Source organism: Humulus lupulus, chromosome 5 (genome assembly GCF_963169125.1).
Source record: "Humulus lupulus chromosome 5, drHumLupu1.1, whole genome shotgun sequence".
Classification (NCBI taxonomy): Eukaryota; Viridiplantae; Streptophyta; class Magnoliopsida; order Rosales; family Cannabaceae; genus Humulus; species Humulus lupulus.
The window spans coordinates 84,159,216-84,182,320 of NC_084797.1; the positions used below are offsets into that span (position 1 = coordinate 84,159,216).

Consider the following 23,105-nt stretch of genomic DNA (forward strand, 5'->3'; position numbering starts at 1 on the left):
CATACCAGCTTCATGCCCCTACTAACGTGTACTGTTATAAAGTCATGCCCTTTGGGCTGAAAAATGCAGGAGCTTCATATCAGCGATTAGTCAATAGAATGTTTGCGAATCAGATTGGGAGAAATATGGAAGTGTATGTCGATGATATGCTTTTCAAATCCAAGACTACCGATAACCATATATCCGATTTGAAAGAATGTTTTCAGACCTTAAGGAGGTATGGCATGAAGCTGCATCCCTAGAAGTGTACTTTCGGAGTAGCATCGGGAAAATTTCTGGGATTCATAATCAATACGAGGGGGATAGAGGCAAATCTTGATAAAATAAGATCATTGTTAGAAATGCCCTCGCCTAGGTCACGTAAGGAAGTTCAAATTGTGACGGGAAAGGTGGCAGCCTTGAACCATTTTATTTCAAAATCCACTGACAAGTCTTTGCCATTCTACAACTTGCTCAGAGGAAACAAGAAATTTGAATGGACTGGGGAGTGCGAGCAGGCATTCCTCGACCTAAAAATGCACTTAGCCGAGCCCCTAGTATTATCTAAGCCTATATCTGGAGAACCTCTGTTCCTTTATTTGGCTGTGACAAAAATGTAGTCAGTGCCGTGTTAGTTTGAGAGGAAGACTGCGCTAAAAAACTGGTGTTTTATATAAGCAAGAGACTTCTTGGAGCTGAATCACGATATTTGCTGATAGAGAAGATGGCATTCTGTCTAATATTTTCTTCTAGGAAGCTTCGACCATATTTCCAGTCCCATTCAATCAACGTCGTGACCAACCAACCTTTAAGGAAGGTATTGCAAAATCCTGAAACGTCGGGACGTCTTTTAAAATGAGCGGTGGAACTTAGCCAGTTTGAAATATTGTGCGTACCACGGACCTCGGTCAAAAGTCAGGCCCTTGCTGATTTCGTGGCTGAATGCACCGGATTTCAAGAGGAGCTTTTGAGGGAACTGGTGCAAGAGTTCTGGAAAATATTCGTAGATGGGTCATCGAATGAGAACGAATCAGGAGCTGGGATCATATTAATCTCTCCAAAAGGGCATCAATTCCATACAGCTCAGAGATTCAGATTCAAAGCATCTAACAACGAAGCCAAATATAGGTCCTTGCTAGGTAGACTGAGAGTGGCGAAGGAGCTCAAAGTGAAGCTCGTATAGTGTTATAAGGATTCCCAGCTCGTGGTCAATCAGGTATTGGGGGAGTATCAAGCTCGAGGTACCAAGATGGTTTCTCACCTGGATAAGGTTAAGGGGGAGCTATCCGAATTTGAGTACAGTACTGTTGAACAAATACCTCGTGGGCAGAACTCTAATGCTGAAGCTTTGGCAAGGCTTGCCACTACCAAGGGAGCTGAGACTTTGAATGCAGTGCTAGTGGAGTTCTTGGAGAATTCGAGCGTGACAGAAAAAATGGTAGAGGTCGAGATGATCGACACAAGGCCGACCTAGATGACCCCCATAATGGAATACCTTACAACGGGAAGGCAACCTGAGGAAAGAAAGGACGCAAGAAAAATACTCTATCAAACTCCGAGGTATGTGATAGTGGATGGTATATTATACCGACGTAGTCATTCATTTCCTCTCCTACGGTGTGTTCTACCTGAGGAGGCTAAAACCATTCTGCAAGCAGTGCATGAAGGATTTTGTGGAGATCATGCTGGGGGGCAAAACCTAGCATTTAAAATATTGAGGCAGGGTTATTTTTGGGCCACTTTAACGAAATACTCCATCTCGTATGTCCAGAAATGCGACAAATGCCAGCGCATCTCCACAGTTGCCCGAGCTGCTCCAGTCGAGCTAACAATGATCTCATCCCCATGGCCATTTGTATTATGGGGGATCGACCTAATAGGATCCTTAACTATGGGAAATGGAGGAGTTCGTTACGTAGTAGTAGCAGTCGACTATTTCATGAAGTGGGTAGAAGCCGAGCCTTTGGAAACCATCACTTTAAAGAGAGTCCTGAACTTTGTGGTGAAGAATATTGTATGTCGGTTTGGGCTTCCGAAAAAGATCGTGTCAGACAATGGGACCCAGTTTGACAGCGATCTCTTCACTAACTTCTGTGAAAAATACGATGTTATTAAGAGTTTCTTCTCAGTAGCATATCCACAGGCCAACGCACATGTCGAGGCTGTGAACAAAAACCCTAAAGGCGAGCCTTAAGAAGAGGTTAGATGAGGCCAAAGGAGTATGGCCCGAACAGCTCTCGCAATTACTTTGGGCATACCGAACTTCGCACAGAACCTCCACGGGACACACTCCTTTCTCCTTAACTTTTGGAAGTGAGGCCGTCCTTCTAGTCGAGGCTATGGTGACCACTCATAGGCAAAAGACATTTAGCTAGGAACAAAATGATGAATTACTAAACGCATCTCTCGACCTGACTGATGAGAAACGAGAAGATTTGCAATTACAGCTCGCCCATTATCAACAAAAAATCACTTGTTACTTTAATTCTAAGATCAAGAGGCGAAGTTTTGAATTAGGCAACCTGGTTCTCCGAAGGGTCTTTCTGGAAAATAAGGATCCCAAGGATGGCATTTTAGGCCCGAACAGGGAAGGACCATATCAGATCATGGGAGTTTTGCGTGAAAGGACCTTCAAGATAGCTCGACTGAATGGGGAGATAGTCCCACGGACTTCGAACACCATGCATTTAAATAATAAAAGCCATTCAATTAAATAATAGATGAATTATTAGATGATTTTTCTTGTTAAGGTGATTTTAAATAATTTATCTTGTTAAGGTTGTATTAGCTCGTGTATTGATGTTTGTAAAAGCAACCAAGAAAGTCTCTACATTCTGGTTGCTTGGGGGGCATACAACCCGAGGTGGATCAGATTAAGATCAAGATCGCCGGATAAGTTTAAATCATTTAAAACCCTGGATACAACTAGGTACAAAACTATCCTGGATACAACCTGGTCAAAAACTTAGAAGCTCAAAAAATTGATTATTCCACGACCTTTTAAGAGCTCGAGATGTGAATAAACTTTGCATAAACTCAGTTTTAATAATTTAAAACCCTGGATGCAACCAGGTACAAAACTTTGAAAGTTGGGGAAAATCGTTAAAACCGAGGGCTTTTCTAAGAGCTCGAGTTATCAATAAACCTAACACGAACTAAGTTTAAAATCTCGGATATAACCATGTCCAAGGCCTGATTCTTTAAAAGGTATGATATAAATCAACACGTAAAGTTTGGATATAACCAAGCTCAAAATGTCTATCCTGATCTAAAAATCGATTCCTAACATCTCGAATGTACAAGTCTAAGAAATCATAAACATGAGAGATAATAAAGGAAAGATGAATAGATAAAAAATTTAGATGTATAAATTAAAAATAAATTTGTACAGAGGAGAAAAACCTCGAACTGAGCCCAAGGGCAATTTTTTACAAACAAATATAAAAAAACAAAAACAAAAAGACTCATTGACCTCCTCCAAGCTACTATGAGGATGTGACATCCTCGCCTTCCTGCTCGCCCACCATAGAAGCATCCCACATTTCTGACGGTTCTAGCAGGATTGGAGACTTGAATTTTTCAAGGTATGGTTCCCACAGTGCAAGAGCCATGAAAGAAAAGTTGCCATCATGGTTAAAAGCCTAGCAATGATACAACATATCTTCCATGGAGGACAACGAGGCTGCCTTTCTTCTTTGACTGCAGCCTCAACCTCAAGCAGCTTTGCCTTGGTTTCATGAACCTCGGGTTGGAGCTAGACAGTTTGGGCATGGAGAGTAGCCAAGGCAATCTTTGCAACTTGCTCGCTTTCCTAAGAGGAGGTGAGGGCAAACTTGGCATCGTCCTCGCTCTTTTGAGCAGCCGCAAAGGCAGCTTTGGCGGCCTGCTCGCCTTCTTGAGCAGCGGTCAGGGCAGTCTTGGCGGCATTGATTTCGGCCTGGAGCTCATCATTTCTAGCCCTAGCCCGGGCTATGCTGCGGTGTTGAGCCAGGGCAGACTACAAAATAACAAGGCAAGTTAGATGTATCCTTTGACAAGATATAGAGAAAAATATCACCAAGGAATGATACCTTACTGTGAGGGTCATCCCCATGGATGACTCAGGACGTTTTTCGGACTCCGCTCCTCGATTGTCCTCAAGTCCCTCGAGCTAGCCTTATAAGCGTGCCCCACCACGTGGTTCACCGTCTCATATAGGATTCCCCAAAAAGCTTCAGGGATCCTCTCTAGATCTTGGGGATCCATTGGTATGCGGACGGTCACGGTAGGGGCAGAAGGAGCTGGAGGATCAGCTTTTATTACTTGATCCTGAGAAGGCACGAACCAAGGTGGAGGAGGTGGAGGAGGAATCCTCCTCTCAGGGACAGTAGATGCCGAAGCTGTTGAGCTCGTGCCTTTCCCCTTAGTAGGGGATTTTGAGGCATTTCCTTCTGCTGGAGGGGCTTTCTTTGTATATTGGGGCCTCTTCACGACAGGGCCCGAGCCGGCTTTCCCAGCCTGGAAAGCCATACGGAGTTCAAGAGCTTCGGGTTGTTCCATCGCGTTGCCTGAAAATAACAAAATGGGAATTAGTTCACAAGTAAAAAACATACAAAAAGAGAATAAATAAAGGTCCAACCTCTGGGCTGGGGGAGGAGTCTATTAACACGACCTCCGGCCTTGAGGCTACTAGAGGAGAAGGAGAGTCTACAACTAATATTTCTTGGATCCTAGGAGGTTCAGGCTCTGGTTCTACCTCAGGGCTGGACTCATCTACATAATGCCTAAATTCAGGGGCAAAGGTGCCCTAAAGCAGAGAAGGCCAACTCCTACGATTGGTCCCATACTCCTCAAAGATGGCGGACCTAAAATTTAAGGTGTTATCTACAACAATGTTGCCCTTATGGTAGCTATTATCATGATGCACCACCAAGTGGTCTACACACTGGAGCAAGGTGATATTACAGTCTAGGTTATAGGGACGATGATGGATGAGCTGATTTGGTTTAAATCAAACTAACCTAAAATCGGCCATAGCCCTATCTAGTTCCCGATAAGGATATGGGTTACCTTGGACGGAGGGGCCGGTTCCTGCCCCTGACGTAGCTCGCTCTAAATCAGGTTCCTGAATAGCCTTGGGAACCCGTCTCTTTTGCATAAGAGGCACGTCGTCCTCTTCCTCGTCCTCGCCATCGATGGCGGACAAGGCATGGGTCCGTAAGGCCAACGTCTGGCCTTCACCAATCAATTGGCACACCAGCATCATTATGTCATTCATGATCTGGCAATAGTCCTTCTCACTGGGGGCAGCCAAGATAATTTCTCGTACTGACCCCCCAAGGTCACGGACTTCGCTGTCCTCGCGAATATGGCTGCATGAAAAATAAACTCAGTTAATATAAGTACAAGGGAAATATCATAGAAAGGATAAAATTTCACGAGCTGAGATTAGAGGATAAAGAACTTACGAGGACGGTTGAAGTATCTGTGTTCACAGTTTCAGAACCCGTTCGACATAAAGAACAAGTCTTTATAGTCGTTAGGGTTGCTTGGGAGCTCGATGACCGTAGCAGAATTTAGGAATCTGGTGAGGTAGAAGAACCCATCACCTTGACCTCTTTGCTTCGGGGTGCCCTTGAGGCATTAAAAGCATAGAAAATATGCCGGAGTGGGGACCTCCCACTTGTGCTTCAAAAACAGGTATTTCAGCCACGCCAAAAGCCTATAAGAATTCGGGGGGAGCTGAAATGGGGAAAACTTCATGAAATTTAGAAAATCCACGAAGTATTTGTTTAAGGGAAGGAAGGAACCCGCCTTCAAGTGTTCGTCACTCCAGGCCACGAAATCATCCTGGAGAGGGGAGCAACTCTGCTCCCCTTCAAAGGCGGGTCGGGCAATGAGGACTCCAGTCCCGACCTTGATATTGTGGCTCAGCATAATCTTATTTACCCTCCCCTGGGTTGTGATCTTGGAGATGATTCTTTCCGCTTCGAAGTAGGCGTTAGGGTCCACCACTACTTCCTTTTCCACCAATGGATCGAAGTGAGGCATGGAAGACTCAGGGGCGACCTCCTTCCCCTTTTGCTTTTGTTGAGAGGACAAGATGGGTGCATTCTTCCTTGGTGCGTTCTTCTTGGGAGCCATCAGACCACCTAATGAACAGAACAACCTAATTAGTGGGTGACCTAAGAGTTCTAAAGGTCATAGCGTAGAAGTATGGAGGGAAATGGTTTACTTTTGATACATGAGCTGAGTTGGCCTTAGCCGCATTATGCGATGCCACATGCTACCCTACGCTATGCGCCTTGATTTCCTAACAGACCCCTGATGTTTAGGGATTCATGTGACAGAAAATCAAGCCACTACTTTCCTTGGGGGGCAGTTTAGAGCAAAACCACCCAAGAAGTGTGACCCCTAAGCAACCTGGTTTGGACCCTAAAAACTTTTCATCTTTTATATCCCGAATGGGTATTTTCTAAATTCCCTATGAATGACCCAACTTTACCCAGAAATTACCCAGTTTAATGAATGTCATAGTACTAAAGATATTTTGAGGCCTACTCATTTGAATCTAAATTGAAGCTTATCTGCAAAGAACATTTGGGAAATAACCTAATGTTGACTACGGTGAACTGCGGATGAACATGGTAAAGAAAAGGACCAGTAAAAGAAAAGTTTCTTCAAAACCGAAAGACTTATAGTGTGCTCTTCGATAAAAAGAAGTAGACTTGGAAGGGAATAGTTCTTGGAAGACTTCTGAGTAACTGAGTAATTGGGTTTTTCTGAGAAAGAAGAAGGGTTTGGAAATGCATAAGAGAGAAGATGTGGAAAGATTTTCAATGAAAGGTGGCGAACCCTAAAAATTGCCTACCCTATTTATATGTAAACGACGTAAATTAATTTGGGCCATCCGATTTGGTCAGTACAAAATCCAAGGGCTATGGTTCAAAAGACAAAACATTGGCAAAAAGGTGACAAGACAATTATTGTAAGCCTCGAAACCCGAATAGACACCAATTGTGATGTACCACATGTCTAGTACTTGAGTAGTGGACAGACATGGTTTAATGCAACAGAAGTTTAAAAGTCCTTACTGTGTAGGTCAGAAGGTGACGACATAAGCCATGAGTAGGGACTTCGGGGGCAAATGATGTGCCCTGATTTCAGCACGAGTCCTTCATTCTGCTTGGGTACAACTGGCAAATAAATACACAGAGAAATAACCAAGAAAATGATCTGTTTATTATCCACATAAGCAACTTCGATGTTAGACATCCTGGGTTTAGCCTGAACTACAGAAATGACGGTTATGAAGCACGAGCTCATGATATTCAAACGGTTGCTGAAGTATGAGCTTGGAGATATATCCAGCTCGGAATAATTCAAATATACTACGTACTCGCAGATTTCCAAAGACTCAGGTACTTTTATACAATTATTTATGACCAGCCTATCATATTTAATGTCTTAGATATTATGAGACCATTTATTTTATGATAAAATCATATCCCAGTATAAATGAGAATTGTTTGTATTAAATATAATAGATATGCAAATCTGTGATTGACTCATGCGGTTACCCAAACCTGTCCATGAAATTTCTCTATAAATACTGAGAATATTGGACAGAGAAAGGGACGATTTTTCTGTAATACTGAAATTCTCCCAAAATAGAGCGAGAAACAATAATAATATAGACTCGTAGACTATGTGGATTTTAAACCACTGAACCACGTAAAAAGATTCATGTTCTTGTGAATTCATTTCATATTTTCAGTTTATTACTAAACACTAATTCAACCTTATTATTTCTTCAATACACTATTGGTGAAAAATCGTGTCAACAACTACTTAAATCTAATTCACATTATTTTTATCCATTTATGGTAGAAAGAGAATTGTAGTACTTTTCCATCATAGGAGACATGTTAATACAAAATTAATATTCATACATAGCATGCCATTGAAATGATGCAATGAGTGGACAGTTCCTATTCTATATGGCATGTGAAGTAATCATATCAACATGTTTCCAATCATACAATATAATTAAACATTAGGGTATTGACCAAGTTCTCTTTGTTAAACGAAATTACAAAAATAAACCAAGGCATTCTTTGGGCTTCAAGGCTTCTTATAATCTTCATGGGCTTCATCCTTTGTTTTGGGCATTCAGGATTGCACACTGAAACCGTAACCATAAGTTTTAAATGAGATTACCTAATTTCAAAAATTATGATTTATCAAAGTTTTTTAAACTTTTGTTATTAAAATAATAATTTCATAAATTATTAATTAATAACTAAATGAAAGTGGGTACCATTTATTAAAGAATAATTTCACAAATTATTAATTAATAACTAATAGTTTCCAAAACTATTATCAAATTTTGAGAAAAATAATTCATAATTATTTTTATTTATAATAAATAGTTTCTTAAACTATTATTATAATTACAATTATTGGGATTATAATTACTCAAATAATGTTTAATTAATAATTAATTAGTTTCTATAAACTAAATATTTTACTCCAATTAAGGTGTTCAATAATTTGCATTTATCTAAATGAAAATTAATTATTAATCTTATTACTAGTTTCTTAAACAAATATTTGATTTCAATAAATCAAATATTTTTCATTTAAAAAATGAATACTAATTATCTTGTTTCACAAACAAGATATTTGACTAATTTAATAGTCAAATCTTTCCAATAAACAATTTACTAAGGAATGTCCTGAGGTCTTTGCTGCCACTGCTACCAAAACTACTAGGGAAAAGTTTGATGCTTGGATTTTATCTAACAACAAGGCTAAATGCTATATTCTAGCTAGTATGAGTGATGTACTTAGAAAGAAGCATGAAGACATGGAGACTGCATATGAAATATGTGAGTCTCTTCAAGCCATGTTTTAACAGCAGTCCGATCAATGCAGACATGAGGCTACTAGAGCCTATATGAACATGAAAATGAAGAAAGGAGTTTCTATCAGAGAATAAGTACTAAACATGATCAATGCAATGCATTATGCGAAAGTTCATGGAGCAACCATTGATGACAGGAATCAAGTTAGTTTGATACTTGAATCTCTCACACCAACTTATTCCACAATTACTACCAACCATGTTTTGAATAAGTTGTAGTATTATATAACCCAGCCGTTAGATTAGTTTACGACTTTTGAATCACTCAATACGAGTAATTCAAAAGTAGAAAGCAAATGTGGTTGATTCTAAACCTTCCTCTTCAAAGAGGAAAAATAAGAATAAAAAGAAATCCAATGAAAAAGACAATGACAAACAGGAAAAGAAGCCTAAAAAGTCATCTAAAGGAAACGAGAACAAAGAGAATAAGGATAATAAAACTTCCAAGAAAAAGCAACCCAAAGGGACATGCTTTCATTGTGGAGTTGAGGGTCATTGGAAGAGAAACTATCCAAACTATCTCTCTGTAGCATCCCAAATTTACTAATAAGGCTTAGGGCCTTGATTAGTGTGCTGGGAGGGCAATAATTGATTTAATTATGTTTATATGTGAATTTAATGATTATGTAAGTAGAAATGCATGTTTAGGGGCATATTTGTTCAAGCTTTCAAGAAGGAAGACGAGAGCTCAAGACTAGGCAGCTGGATTTTTTAAGGAATTTTGAAGTGAATTCAATTGAAGAGGAGATTAGCTGCCATTCACACCTACGAATCTCGAAATTTAAGTGGAGGTAAGGATTTCATTTATGTGGTTTAGGTCTTTTATGTTGTTCTTGAGGAATGTGAGGTTGATTTCTGAATTTGGGTTTTGGGGTGATATTTTGAGAAACTTAAGCTTGGGAATTTTAATATTGAAGCTTGGAGTGACATTGGAGGCAGCTTAGGGTCAAATTCTGATCTAAAGGTAAGGTTTTCTTCAAGTTTTGAAAAGTTTCTGGTTTTGGTTTAAGTTTTTATAGAATTTTATACCATTGATTGAAATTGAATTTAGGTGTGAGTTTGGATTGGGTTTTGATGCATATATGTTGTGTATGCGGTGTTATTTGGAGTTTTGGGATCCTTTGGATCTTGAGTACACTTGGGGCATGGTTTGGGCATGTTTTGGTTCAGGAAAAAATGATGGGAAAAACCCAGTTTTTTGGGTTCGCGTAGGAGTGCCGCGACGCTGTTCTTCCGAGCAGTGGCACTGGGATGATCCAGGGTAGGGGGCCCTAGCTGGGTGCCTCGGCGGCTGAATGGCTGAGCCGCGGCGCTAGGCCATATTCAGGGCCCTTAAATTTGTATTTTTAGTGCTTTGGCCCAGGGGGCTCGGGGGACGATTTTACCACCCTGTGTGGGGAAATGGAAGGTCCTGAGAGCACGAGACTAGTTACGGGGATCAATTATAAAATTGGGTAGTAACGAGAACGTTACTTGTGGTGTGTGATGAGGCTACCGCTAGGACTCAGGAGAGAATCATTCTCAGAAGTCGTGATTGCATGCCTTACTGTTAGCACTCGGAATAAAGGTAAGAAAATTGTTGTACCACCCTCCTAGGGTGTTGAGCACGAAGAGTGCAGGCCGTTAGGGCGAGACCCTCCTAGGGTGCTGCAACCACCCTCTCGGTGAAGATCACGAACCCAGGGCCTGTTATAGCACCTGCGATGTCATTGGCCGCTTTGTGCTTAGCCCGTTGGCTATTTTGTTATATACTGTGAATTATCATATATTTGTTATATGTTTTGTGTTGAGTCTTCTTGCTGGGCTTCGGCTCACGGGTGCTCTATGGTGCAGGTAAGGGCAAGGGAAATGTCGACCAACCATGAGTACGGCGAGAGTGGAGTGACGGGTACATGTTCGGCCTACCTGGCAGCCATGGCCAGGGTTAATTTGGTAAGACGTATTGTATTGGTTGTTTTATCGCCTAGGTCGACCTTACTTGTATTTTTGAGTTGTAAAGTTTTCCTAAACAATATTTTGGGATCCCAACTGTGTAACTTTTTAATGATTTCAATGAATGTCCAAAATTTATAATTAATGTTATCAAACGAGTTTTGTTTCAGTTTAATCACACTTTTAACCTAAAACCTTAGTTAGCATGCTAATGGCACATTTTTAACTCACTTAGTAACAACTCTAAGGAAGTAGGGCGTTACACTCTCAGACTTAAAAGAGAAGAAGAATGGAAAATATGAGTTACTTGTTTTAGAAGACTACTTAGTGGAAGATGATACATCATCTTTGATTTTTTATTCTGGTGCCACTACAATGGTTGCTCTTCTTTACAGATTCTTAGTTCTTCGAGGGAGTTTGCTGACGAGGAGGTGACTATGAGGGCTGGCAGTGGTTAGGTTGTTTCTGCCAAACCAGTTGGAACAACCCGTTTAGAATTTGATAAAAATAAATTTCTTGTTTTGGACAATGTTTATTTTATTCCTGGATTTACTAGAAACTTAATTTCTGTTTCTATGTTGCATGAACAAGGTTTTGATATATCTTTCAATAATAATTTGATTGTTGTCTTAAGATCTGGTATTGAAATATGTCATGCAAAATCTGATAATGGGCTGTATAAACTTAAGGCAAAAGAGCGATCTATATACAACTCTGAAATATTTAAAGTTGCAAACCCAAGGTCTATTAAACGTCAAAAAACCAATTCTAACAGTGAAACCTTTCTATGGCATTTGAGATTGAGTAATATTAGTTTGGACAGAATGAATAGACTAACAAAGGAGGGACCTTTAAGAGAATTAACTATTGGTTCTCTTCCAGTCTGTGAATCCTTTCTGGAATGCAAGATGACTAAAATACATTTCTCTGCAAAAGGTTCAAGAGCCATAGAACCACTCCAACTCGTACACATTGATGTGTGTGGACCACTTAATGTACAAGAGAAAGGAGGGTTTGAATATTTCATCACCTTCATTGACGATTATTCCGAATATGGTTACCTATATTTGATGCAAAAGAAACCCGAAACATTTGGAAAGTTTAAAGAATTCCAAGCCGATGCTAAAAAGAAATAAGGTAAATCACTGAAAGTTCTTCGATCTGATTGAGGAGGAGAGTACTTGGATTATGAATTTGAGGACCACTTGAATGAGCATGGAATTCAATCCCATCTAATAGTACCTAGAATGCCACAACAAAATTGTGTTTCAGAAAGAAAAAATAGGATGTTATTAGACATGGTTTGATATTTGATGAGCTATTCATCATTGCCATTGTCAATTTGGGGCTATGCCGTTCAAAGTGAAATGTAAATATTGAATGTTGTTCCATCAAAGTCTATCAAGAAGACACCATTAGAATTATGGAATGGTTCTAAACCTAGTTTATCCCATTTTTCGTATTTTGGGGTGTTCAACACACTTGCTAAAAGGAAAGGCTAGAAAGCTGGAATCTCAAACTGAACTGTGCATGTTTCTGGGATATTCCAAAGAGACTAGAGGTTTTATATTCTATAATCCTAAAGAAACTAAAGCATTTGTAGCGACAAATGCTACTTTTTTTTAATATGACTATATTAACAACCACAAGCCTCAAGTAAGGTTGCACTGGAGGAGATTGTCCTAGAATAAGTAAATAGTTCACCAACTGTTCGAAATGAACAACGATAAGAGGAAGCCACAAGTTCTATTAAAAACAACAGAGAGCTTCGTCGTAGTTGGAGGGTTGTCAAGCAGCTAATTCTCTATGAACACGAAATTCAAATGCTTGTGCATGACACAAACAAAAATGATCCATTGACATATAGTGATGCAATGAAAGATTCTGACAAAGAAAAATGGGAGATGCCATGGATCTGGAAATGGAATCAATGTATTCAAATTCTGCCTAGACTCTTGAAAATCTTCCTGAAAAGGTTAAACCTATTAGTTGCAAATGGATACTCAAGAAGAAAAGAGGAGTGGATGGCAAATTAGAAACTTTCAAAGATAGGCTTGTTTCCAAGGGATATACTCAGAGAGAAGGGGTTAATTATGAAAATACCTTTTCTCTTGTGGCCATGCTTAAATCCATTCGCATACTCTTGTCCATAGCTGTTTGCGTCGATTATGAGATATGGCAAATGGACGTCAAGACAGCATTTCTGGATGGCTATCTTAATGAGACCATTTATATGTCTCAACCAGAAGGTTTTGAAATAAAAGGTCAAAAGAAAAAGGTTTTCATGATTCTTAGGTTCATTTATGGACTCAAACTAGCATCTAGATCTTGGAATCTGAGATTATATGACAAAATCAAAACGTATGGTTTTGAAAAAAAATGTTTACGAGCATTGTGTCTATAAACAAATCAAATATGACATTGTGGCTACCCGAACAATTCCAAATGAAAGATTTGGGAGATGCAAACTACGTTCTGGGCATCCAGATCCTTTAGGATCACCATAAAAAGTTTTGGCTCTGTCTTAAGCTACTTATATAGATAAGGTATAGAAGAATTAAGCAAAATTCCAAGAAGGGTGATATGCCAACCCATCATGGATCAGTCCTTACTAAAGAGCAGTGTCCTAAGATACCTCAAGAAGAAGAGGATATGAGACAGTATCCCTACACCTCTACAGTAGGCAGTCTAATGTACGTCATGTTTTGTACAAGACTTGACATTTGTTATGTAGTAGAGATAGTCAGTCGTTATCAATACAATCCTGGATTGATTCATTGGGTTGAAGTTAAGAATATTATCAAGTATCTTAGGAAAGCTAGAGAATATATGCTTGTATATTTAGGTGGTGACATGAACCCCACTGAATACAATAATTCTAATTTTTAATTAGACAGAGATAGTAAAAAATTGACTTCTGGGTTAGTGTTCACAATTGGTGGAGGAGCTATAACGCCCTACTGCCTTAGAGTTGTTACTAAGTGAGTTTAAAATGTGCAATTAACTTACTAATACAGGTTATAGGACAAAAGTGTAATTAAACCATAATCAGAGTTATAAACTTGAGAATAAACCTTTCATTGAAAATTATAAAACTTTTAACATTTGGGATCCAAAAAAAAAAACATTGTTTAGAAATGTTTACAACTCAGAAATATAACCAGAGTCAACTAAATGACAAAACTTAAGTTATTTATAAACATCCCCCAAAAGTACCCCCGGCCGTGGCGGCCAGGCAGACCAGACACGTATGCGCCACTCTTCACGCTCACCATGCTCAAGGTTGATCGACTTTCCCCTTGCCTTTACCTGCACCATAGAGCACCCGTGAGCCGAAGCCCAGCAAGAAATTCCTCACAAGCATATAATATATGCATATCAAACACTTAACATAAAAACCAAGCCATCATCAGGTTATACACGTATGGCCATGCTGTCCTAGGCACTTTACCAGGCCCTGGGTTCGCGATCTATACCGTAAGGATATCCCATGTATCCTTTAGTGTCTCGCCCTGGAAACTCGCACTCCGCGTGCTGAACGCTGCTCCCAGCCCCTTGCCGTTCTCGGCCTTTGCCGTTCCCGGCCATTGTCGTTCCATCATTTATATACACACATAATATAACTAAACATATATCAAAACACATATAAATTCAGTCAAAGGGCCACACCCTGCAACACAGTCATATAGGACCGAGCCCTGCAACTCAATCATATAGGGTCGATCCCTGCAACACAAGTTCTATGGGGAACAATAGTTTTCTTACCTGTGTCCCGTGCTTCCTGAGCACCGATGTCCCGAGCACAGTTCTCTAGTCCGAGCCTCGCCGAAACACCTAGTCCCAACGCATTAACAATTTCCACCCATCAAGTTCTAATCCATTAAATAGCTTTAGATTATGGTTCTAGTCTCCGGGACATTGAATTCTATCAATCTGGGTGATAAAATCCATACCGAGCCTTAACTATTGAATTCCCGTGCCTAAAACCTCTCTAGAACCCAAAATTACTCTAAGCACTGCGGCCCTAGGGACTCATGCTGCGGCCCCCAGCTCAACTCGAGGCCCTGCCTCAAACAGCCTACACGCGCCGCGGCACGCCTTCAATTCTAGACGCCCCAAGTTCTAAGGGGTCGCAGCTCAGCAAGAACAGCGCCGCAGCCCGACCCCTCGAACTCAGAAAAATCTCCCATTTTCTCTTCTAAAACCAAGCCAATTATCCATAAAAGTTAACCTAACAATCCAAACATTCAACACAGAAGCCATTCTATGGATTCAGCAACAAAACACAACAGGTATTCAAGCTTAAAACCTCATCAAACCCATGGATGATTCCTTACCCACACACATGCAATATTCTAACATCTTAGTAGAAAACCAGCTGCAATTCAACACAACTCAACATGTTAAAGAAACTTACCTTGGACAGAAATGAATCCCAAATCAATTCTTTAAGCTCCAAGCCTCTAGCTCCCAAAATCCCAGCTGAATTTTCCTTAGTCTTTGAGTAATTCTCCAAGGTTTTCCCCTAGCTTCCCAAGGAGAGAAGAAAAAAGAGAGATAGAGAAGAGGACAGGGTCGGTTTAGAGCTTTCTGTGGGTTTCCCATATTTGTTTTATTTAACTTAAGTCTATGAGGTTACCTCAAGGCTTGAGGTACCAAAAACGTCCCCGAGGGAAAAATGGTAAATTTCCCCAATATTCCCTCCTACGCATTCTAACCTCAAATATATCTCCAAATATTTATTTCCATAACCCGATAACCCCATAAAATGTCTAATACCCAAAATACCCCTTGACTCACCCCAACTCGGATTTTCGACTCCGTTGTGACTTTCTAGCTAACTGCTCCCTAGAACTGTCTCGGATCATGCAACACAGATATATAAAAAATACATCACAATTATCATATTTATACCCTCAACGGGCTAAAATTACAATCATGCTCCTAATAACTAGACGGGGCCCACATGCATATTTAATTCACCTAAACATGCATCACTAATCACATATTCACACAAATTCACATATTATATCAATGATTCACTTATTGCCCTCCAGGCCCGCTAATCAAGGCCCTAAGCCTTATTAGCAAATTTGGGACGTTACAACTATCCCCTCCTTACAGAAATTTCATCCTCAAAATTACCTGAATATCTCGGGATACCGCTCTCGCATCTCTGATTCCAGTTCCCAAGTTGCCTCCTCAACCTTACTGTTCCTCCATAGCACTTTCACCAAGGCGATGGTCTTGCTCCGCAAGACTTTGTCCTTCCAATCGAGAATCCGAATTGTTTTCTCCTCATAAGACAAATCCTGATCTAGCTCCAAATTCTCATAACTCAGAACATGTGTCGAATCAGACACATACTTCCGGAGCATGGACACGTGAAACACGCCATGAACCCCTGATAAGGCTGGAGGCATCGCCAATCTGTTCCAGAATCTCGAAGGGGCCAACAAATCTAGGGCTTAGCTTGCCCTGAACACCAAATCGTCTCACTCCCCTCAAAGGAAAATCCCTAAGGAACACATGGTCACCAATCTGAAACTCCACGCTCCTGCGTTTCAGATCTAAGTAACTCTTCTGGCGACTCTAGGAGGCGAGCATTCGAGTTCTAATCTTCTCAACCATCTCATTGGTCCTCTGAACCATTTCAGGACATAAATACCTCCCCTCACCTATCTCATCCCAATGGATAGGTGATATGCACTTCTTCCCATATAACATCTCATACGGAGCCACATTGATAGTCACCTGATAACTGTTGTTGTACGAGAACTCAATCAAAGGAAGATACTTACTCCAAGATCCCCCAAAATCCAGCACACAAGCTCGTAGCATGTCTTCTAATATCTGAATCGTCCTCTCAGTCTGACCATCCGTCTGAGGATGATAAGCGGTACTAAACTGTAACCATAGCCTTCTGCAGACTCGCCCAAAACTTGGAGGTGAAGGTGGGGTCCTTGTCGGATACTATCGACCTCGGAGCCCTATGCAGTGAGACAATCTCCTTCACATATAGCTCAACATACTACTCCACAGTATAAGTCATCCTGACTGGTAAAAATTGGGCGGACTTGGTGTACCTATCCATGATCACCCACACCAAATCATGTTGTCCCATAGTCTTTGGCAATCCAACCACAAAGTCCATGGCGACATCTTCCCACTTCCACTCCGGAATCCCTAGAGGCTGTAGTAACCCTGATGGACTCTGATGCTCAGCCTTGACTTGCTGACAAATTAGGCACTTGGCCATATAATCCACCACATCCCTCTTCATGCTCGACCACCAATACAAAGCTCTCAAATCCTGGTACATCTTTGTCGTACCCGAATGTAAGGAATAGGGAGTGGTATGCATTTCATCTAAAATCTCTCGCCGAATATCTGAATCCATCGGAACATAGATCTGGCCCTTATACTTCAGTAACCCCATCTCCGAGATAGAGAAGTCCTTAGCCGCTCTGACTAAGACATTCTCCCTGTGGCCTCTCAACTGGGAATCCTTCCCCTGTGCCTCCTTAATCCTTTCAAGGAGCATAGACTGAAGAGTGATGTTGGTTAACCGACCAACCACCAACCCTATCCCTGCTCTGGTCATCTCCTCCGCTAACTTACTGGATATCTGCCTTGAATCGTACAACTACCCTAGGCCCTTCCGACTCAATGCATCAGCCACTACATTAGCCTTCCCTGGATGGTATAGGATATCACAATCATAATCCTTAATGAACTATATTTAGATCCTTCTGAGTAAAGAAGTACTTCAAACTCTTATGGTTGTTCACTACACCAAATACCCCTTTCCATAACATATAAATATAATAGTATTGAAAAAGTATTATCATACATAAAATAATAAAACAATTGGTGGGAAAAAAATTGGCGGTACAAAATTTTGGATCCCGCGTCTTAGTAAAGTCTTCTACTTTTTAATTTTTTATTTCCAAACCTCTAAACACTTCTGACCATCCCTCAAGCACCTCTTCAAAACCTCATCTTCCTCCGCCACCGCCTTTAGAGAAAGACGCTCTTCCTCTTCTTTTTCTTCTTCTCCGCTGCTTATTCACTCTTGTTCTTCCGCCGCCACCGCTACTAATCCCAACATCCATAATCGCCGCTCATCCTCCTCTGCTTCTTCTACTACTTCTAGTCCGGAGTCAGTTCGAGCTATTCGCTTGCAGAATGTCTGTTCTTTATCATTCTTCTTTGAATTGGTTTCTCCAAAGTTTTGATTGAGGTATTTCTATGATAATTGATTATTATATATATATGTATTTTTTTTTGTTTGAGAAAATTGTGAAGATGATTAACTCCCAACTCTACGTTTTGAAATTAGACGTTGATTACGTATCCTTGTTTGAGGCAATTAAGTAATGCCCATAAACTGTTCGACGAAATGTATGTTAGAGGGACATTGTTATTTCAATACTGCTCAATAAACATAGGTCTGTGTGGATGTGTTTTGTGTAGATAGAAGAATTGAGAAGCAAAGGGCTGGAACCGTATGCATATAAGTGGGACAGGACTCACTCTGCTAATCAGCTGGAAGAGACCTATAAAAATTTAGAAAATGGCGAAGAAATGAATGGTGAGCAAGACAATGTATCAATAGCCGGAAGAATTGTGGCTCGTCGAGCATTTGGAAAACTTGCATTTCTCACTCTAAGAGATGATTTTGGGACAATTCAGGTATCCCCACCTCAGCTTTCTGTCCTTACAATAATCTTGCCATCTCCTTGTTAGATGGATACTTATAATAAAGAAAAAATATAATAATAAGATGTGATTAGGTGGTTTAGTTCTTAAAAGCATGTGTTAGTTACCTTTTTTTTTTTTTTAAAATGGGGTGTTTTCCAATGTTTGTAAATTTTGGCGGGTAGGGATGGTTTCTTTAGAAACTTTCTATAAATATTTGCTCACATTTAGTATGGAAGAATCCTCACTCAAGTTGTTCAATGTTTGAAACAACTTTATTGTGAAAAGGAAAGATTTTTAAGTGATCAGTTTGACGAGCTTAAGAATCTTGTTGATATTGGTGACATACTTGGTGCAAGTGGCTCAATTAAGAGAACTGAGAAAGGCAAGTACTAAAAAAATTTATCTTTTGCACCTATTTGTGATTAGGTGCTGATTGTTGAATTTATTGCTACTTCTGGGTGAAGCTATTCTTACCCTATTTGTATTGGAAGCTATTTAGATTAACCAATGCCATTTATAAAAAATGCCATTGGCTTTGACTGGCTTCTTACTTTTTTTGTGATTCCCCTTTGAGGTGAGAAACTAATTGAACTTATTTCTTTATTTCTTTAGGGGAGCTTTCTGTCTACGTGAACTCTTTTGCAATTCTTACAAAATCTCTACTGCCCTTGCCAGACAAATATCATGGTCTAACTCATGTGGATAAGCATTACCGGCAATGGTAAGTTGAGTTTTTTGTTTCTTTTTCACAGTTTGAGTGAGAGTGTCTCTTATGGGAAATAAAAAATTGTTTTCTACTGGATGATGATAGCCCACAATTCGTTGCAGTGGTTCTTGCAAAAGACTTGTCTAAATGGCTTTTTAAATAAAATATATATTTTTTGGGGTATACTTGGTTATAACTGAACTTTACTTTTCTTTTAAAGGTACATTGATATGATTTCCAATCCTGAAGTAGCTGATGTATTTCAGAAGAGAGCAAAGGTAAGTTAGGCTGAGGAGTAATTAAAGACCTTTTAGTTATTTAAAGTATATGTTCTTTCCAGAAATAGTATTTTTATTAACTTGAGGACCTTAGAACTATCTTACATGATTGCGTCAAGTGTACTTCGCTTCTGATGAAGTATTTGAATAGACAAAAATAACATTAAATGGCCTTTCCTGAGTTGAAGCACGGTTCATTGGATTTTATTTTTTTTTCTAAAAAATAGGTTACAGAGTTATAATTTCTATATTAAGTTCCTTAACAACATTAACACTTAAGGAGATAATTTATTTATCCAAATTTGATCTAAATATTTATCCAAGTTATGGATATTTTATCTTTCTTTTTAACAAATTTGCTCTAAATATTAGAGTGCTTACGGTGGTAGAATGTATTTACCAATTATGGAGTTGTTGAAAACTTGAGCAAAAGAAGGATGGTATACCAAGTTTTTTCTAGTTTGGGCATTTTGAATTATACATATATAAATTCAATATTATTCCCTAGATATAGTGGTTGAGGCATCTTGCTGTTTATACATTAAAGATGTTTTGCTATTTTTTCTTTTTGGTGGATTAGATTGTATCAGAGTTATGGAAGACAGTGGAATCTTTTGGATTTCTCGAAGTTGAAACTCTAGTTCTACAGGTTTGTGGATTTTCTAACCATTTTATGGTCATATGGTTCATATCAAGATTTAGCATTTCTATAATGGAATTTGACTTTATAGTTTGGCTGAGTTCTTATGTAAGATTACCGTTACTTCTTGTGATGCTTGTTCAATTGCTTAGCTTTTGTTCTTGGCCAAGATACAACTTATAGGATACCCTATTCTAGAATTTTTAAAAAAGATAATGTCTAGTATATTGTAAAGATGACTGGAGGTTGAACTGTTGAAATACTTAGCTGGGAATTCTTTTGGTTCATATTTTATAAATTTTGATTAACTGTATTCATTTCCAGGAATAGTTTTTACTTTTTCTCTACATGACAATTTTTTGGTGCCTTAATTTACATACATTAGTATTGTTTCTATTTTAAGGTTGGTTTTTAATTGACTTAATCAACTAGGGAGCAGCTGGTGGAGCAGAAGCAAGACCATTTGTTACCTACCATAATTCGCTAGGAAGGGATCTTTATTTGAGGACAGCAACAGAGCTCCACTTGAAGAGGATGCTAGTGAGGATTTAAGTATATTCATTTTCTTTCAAGTATTTCCAAGGTGTAATTTCTTCAACCGCCCTCTGGTATTTCCAAGGTGTAATTTCTCCGGTTTAACTTGGTCATTTTTCCGAAGCTGCTTTCTAATTTTTATTCATTAGTTTGTGTGTATATGTTTGATTTTATCACTTCCATGGCAGTATTGTTTTGCTAAGCAAGTTTTTTCTGTGTAAAGATTTTATAAAACATTCGCTGTTTCCAATTTAGATTTCTCAAGGCTGACAGTATTTATAAGAAATTCATTTGTCTTTTAATGATAATTCTTGAGCTCTTCTTTATATCTGTACAAGAGAACACATACAGACAAATTCTTATCCGTCTCTATGCCTACACCAAATTTCTCCTCTTTATAGATTTTACTTTTTTTATATATTGGTTTATATAACTATTCCCATTCATTAGTTTATTAAAGTTCTCATTTCTTACAATATATATATATGTATAAATGTATATATTTATCGAGAGAGAGATGTGCACAGTGCGTAGTTTTCTACTTAGTACTCTCAGCGTCGACATTTATAATCTTGTCCTTGAAGATCAATGCATATTTGCATATCCATCTAATTTATTTTTGTTTTTTTCTTTTTGGTTTGTTCTACCAAACTTTTTCACTTGCATGCATGTTTTTGGATCGCATTATAAAAAAAAAATCGACTATCGTCATTTACTTTTCTCTTCATATTATACATTTATGGTTTTTATTTCATAAAGAATCTGTATTATATCTTGTTATTAGCTTGTTGTTATCTCATCTCTTTAGGAGTATTTCAACCATTGTTTTCTTCTTCTTTGTGTTTGCTTTTAGTTTGGCTGGTAATTATTCCAAGTCAACTAATACTCATTTTTGGTGTATACATGACCTTTCTGCATCTTCTTTGCCATGCCACTTAGTCTCAAATTTGGGTTTTTTGAATTGGTTGTAGTGTCTTTTATAGGGTTATGTATATTCTTCCCCATGCCATTTATGATATCATGGTTTGTTTGGATTGAGTCATGTTTCTTTCTTATTCATTTTATTTGGTTGTTAGTTGTATTATTGTTTTGTATTAGTGACCCAGATTCACATTTCTTTCAAAAATAGCTTTGAAAATATATGTTATATCAACTCCAAAAATTAATGGGTTATATTTATATATATTTTCTTGTTTATCTATTTATCTTTGACATATATTAAATAACATATAACAATTGCTCATGGTTGCCACAACTACTATGTTGCATTGTACTTTAACTTTCTGTTATGTAGCTAACCCTTAATTTCTCCTTTTATGTTATGCATAATTTTCTGTTTTTTTACTAATGTAATTTGTACATTTGTTATGTGTGGAATTGTGGTAGCTGAACCACAATATTGGATCCAAGGGTTCTTTTTTGGGGTTTGATTTCTTGGTTATTTATCTGATTGTCTTTGTTTTATGGTTATTGTTTTTGTTCTATTATATGTTTTGCTCTTCTTTTTTTTAGTTTGAGTTTCGATCAGCATTTTATATAGCATCATAAAAAAACCATTGCATTAGTATTACTGTTATTTACACAAAATAGCAAACCATGTTCTAGGGTCCTCTTTTTTCTCAATGACGTGTGACATATTGAGGTATCATACATTGTCAATGAAATTTTAGGATATTTATTATATCATGACTGGCATTTTTGTTGAACTTTACTAGCTCTATGATGTTCAAGGTCAGTATACATTTGTATTGTTTATGAGTTGCACTATATTTTATTTGAGTTTCGTATCAATTTTCTTTTTTTATTGGTTGTAGGTTCGACCCTAGGAATTCTGTGTTGGAGTGGTCCATTCTACTTATTGACAACTCGAACCGAAGGTCTGAAATTCTTACTGTTGTTTTCCTTTTGAAACTTAATAATTTATTTGATTTCAATTTACGTGATAGTTATCTTGTATGATGAATTGTTTGCAGTGGATCAATGGAGTTTGTTGTTCCCCCAACAGACTCATTTGTATTTTTCCCGATTTCTGTCTTATTAATTCTTGCGTTGTAATTTATATCACATAAAAATGGAGTTTTGATTAGTTTTCATTTCCTTCTGACAGTTCCAGCCTTGTAAGTGCAAGTAAAGTTGAGAAAAAGGGAAAATGTTAGTGACAGGTTCGAATTCTGAGCAGCCACAGTTCATTGTCAGCACTGGAAATCGAAGCTTTTCATCTAATGCCCCACTGATTGAGAACTCTGATGCTCAGATAGTTGTTCCAGATATGAGTCTTTTTCCTTTTTCTTTTTGCTGTGTATAAACGTATTTTATTCATTAATTGGGTGCTTATCATGAATGAATACCAAATATTAGATTAAACCCTCAAACTGTTTGTAATAAGTCTTTAAAGAGAATTAGATGAACTAACTTTTTTCCTTCTTT

General features: G+C 38.6%; 1 protein-coding gene across 1 annotated transcript; it reads left to right on the forward strand.

The window, feature by feature from the left end:
* The first annotated feature begins 8,968 nt into the window (after nucleotides 1-8,968).
* On the forward strand, nucleotides 8,969-20,474 carry LOC133779265 (lysine--tRNA ligase, chloroplastic/mitochondrial-like). Its single transcript, XM_062219248.1, has 9 exons — nucleotides 8,969-9,028; nucleotides 9,174-9,410; nucleotides 17,800-18,006; nucleotides 18,293-18,511; nucleotides 18,749-18,902; nucleotides 19,133-19,241; nucleotides 19,447-19,504; nucleotides 20,085-20,153; nucleotides 20,469-20,474. The coding sequence occupies exons 1-9, from the start codon at nucleotides 8,969-8,971 to the stop codon at nucleotides 20,472-20,474; spliced, it is 1,119 nt and encodes a 372-aa protein (XP_062075232.1).
* Nucleotides 20,475-23,105: the final 2,631 nt, after the last annotated feature.

Bases quoted from the DNA above. Each gene is read 5' to 3' on its own strand.
- LOC133779265 (XM_062219248.1), top strand. From the start codon at position 8,969: ATGATCAATGCAATGCATTATGCGAAAGTTCATGGAGCAACCATTGAT. The intron at 18,512-18,748 runs GTATCCCCACCT...GCTCACATTTAG, and splicing joins ATGATTTTGGGACAATTCAG to TATGGAAGAATCCTCACTCA. The intron at 19,505-20,084 runs GTAAGTTAGGCT...TTGGTGGATTAG, and splicing joins TATTTCAGAAGAGAGCAAAG to ATTGTATCAGAGTTATGGAA.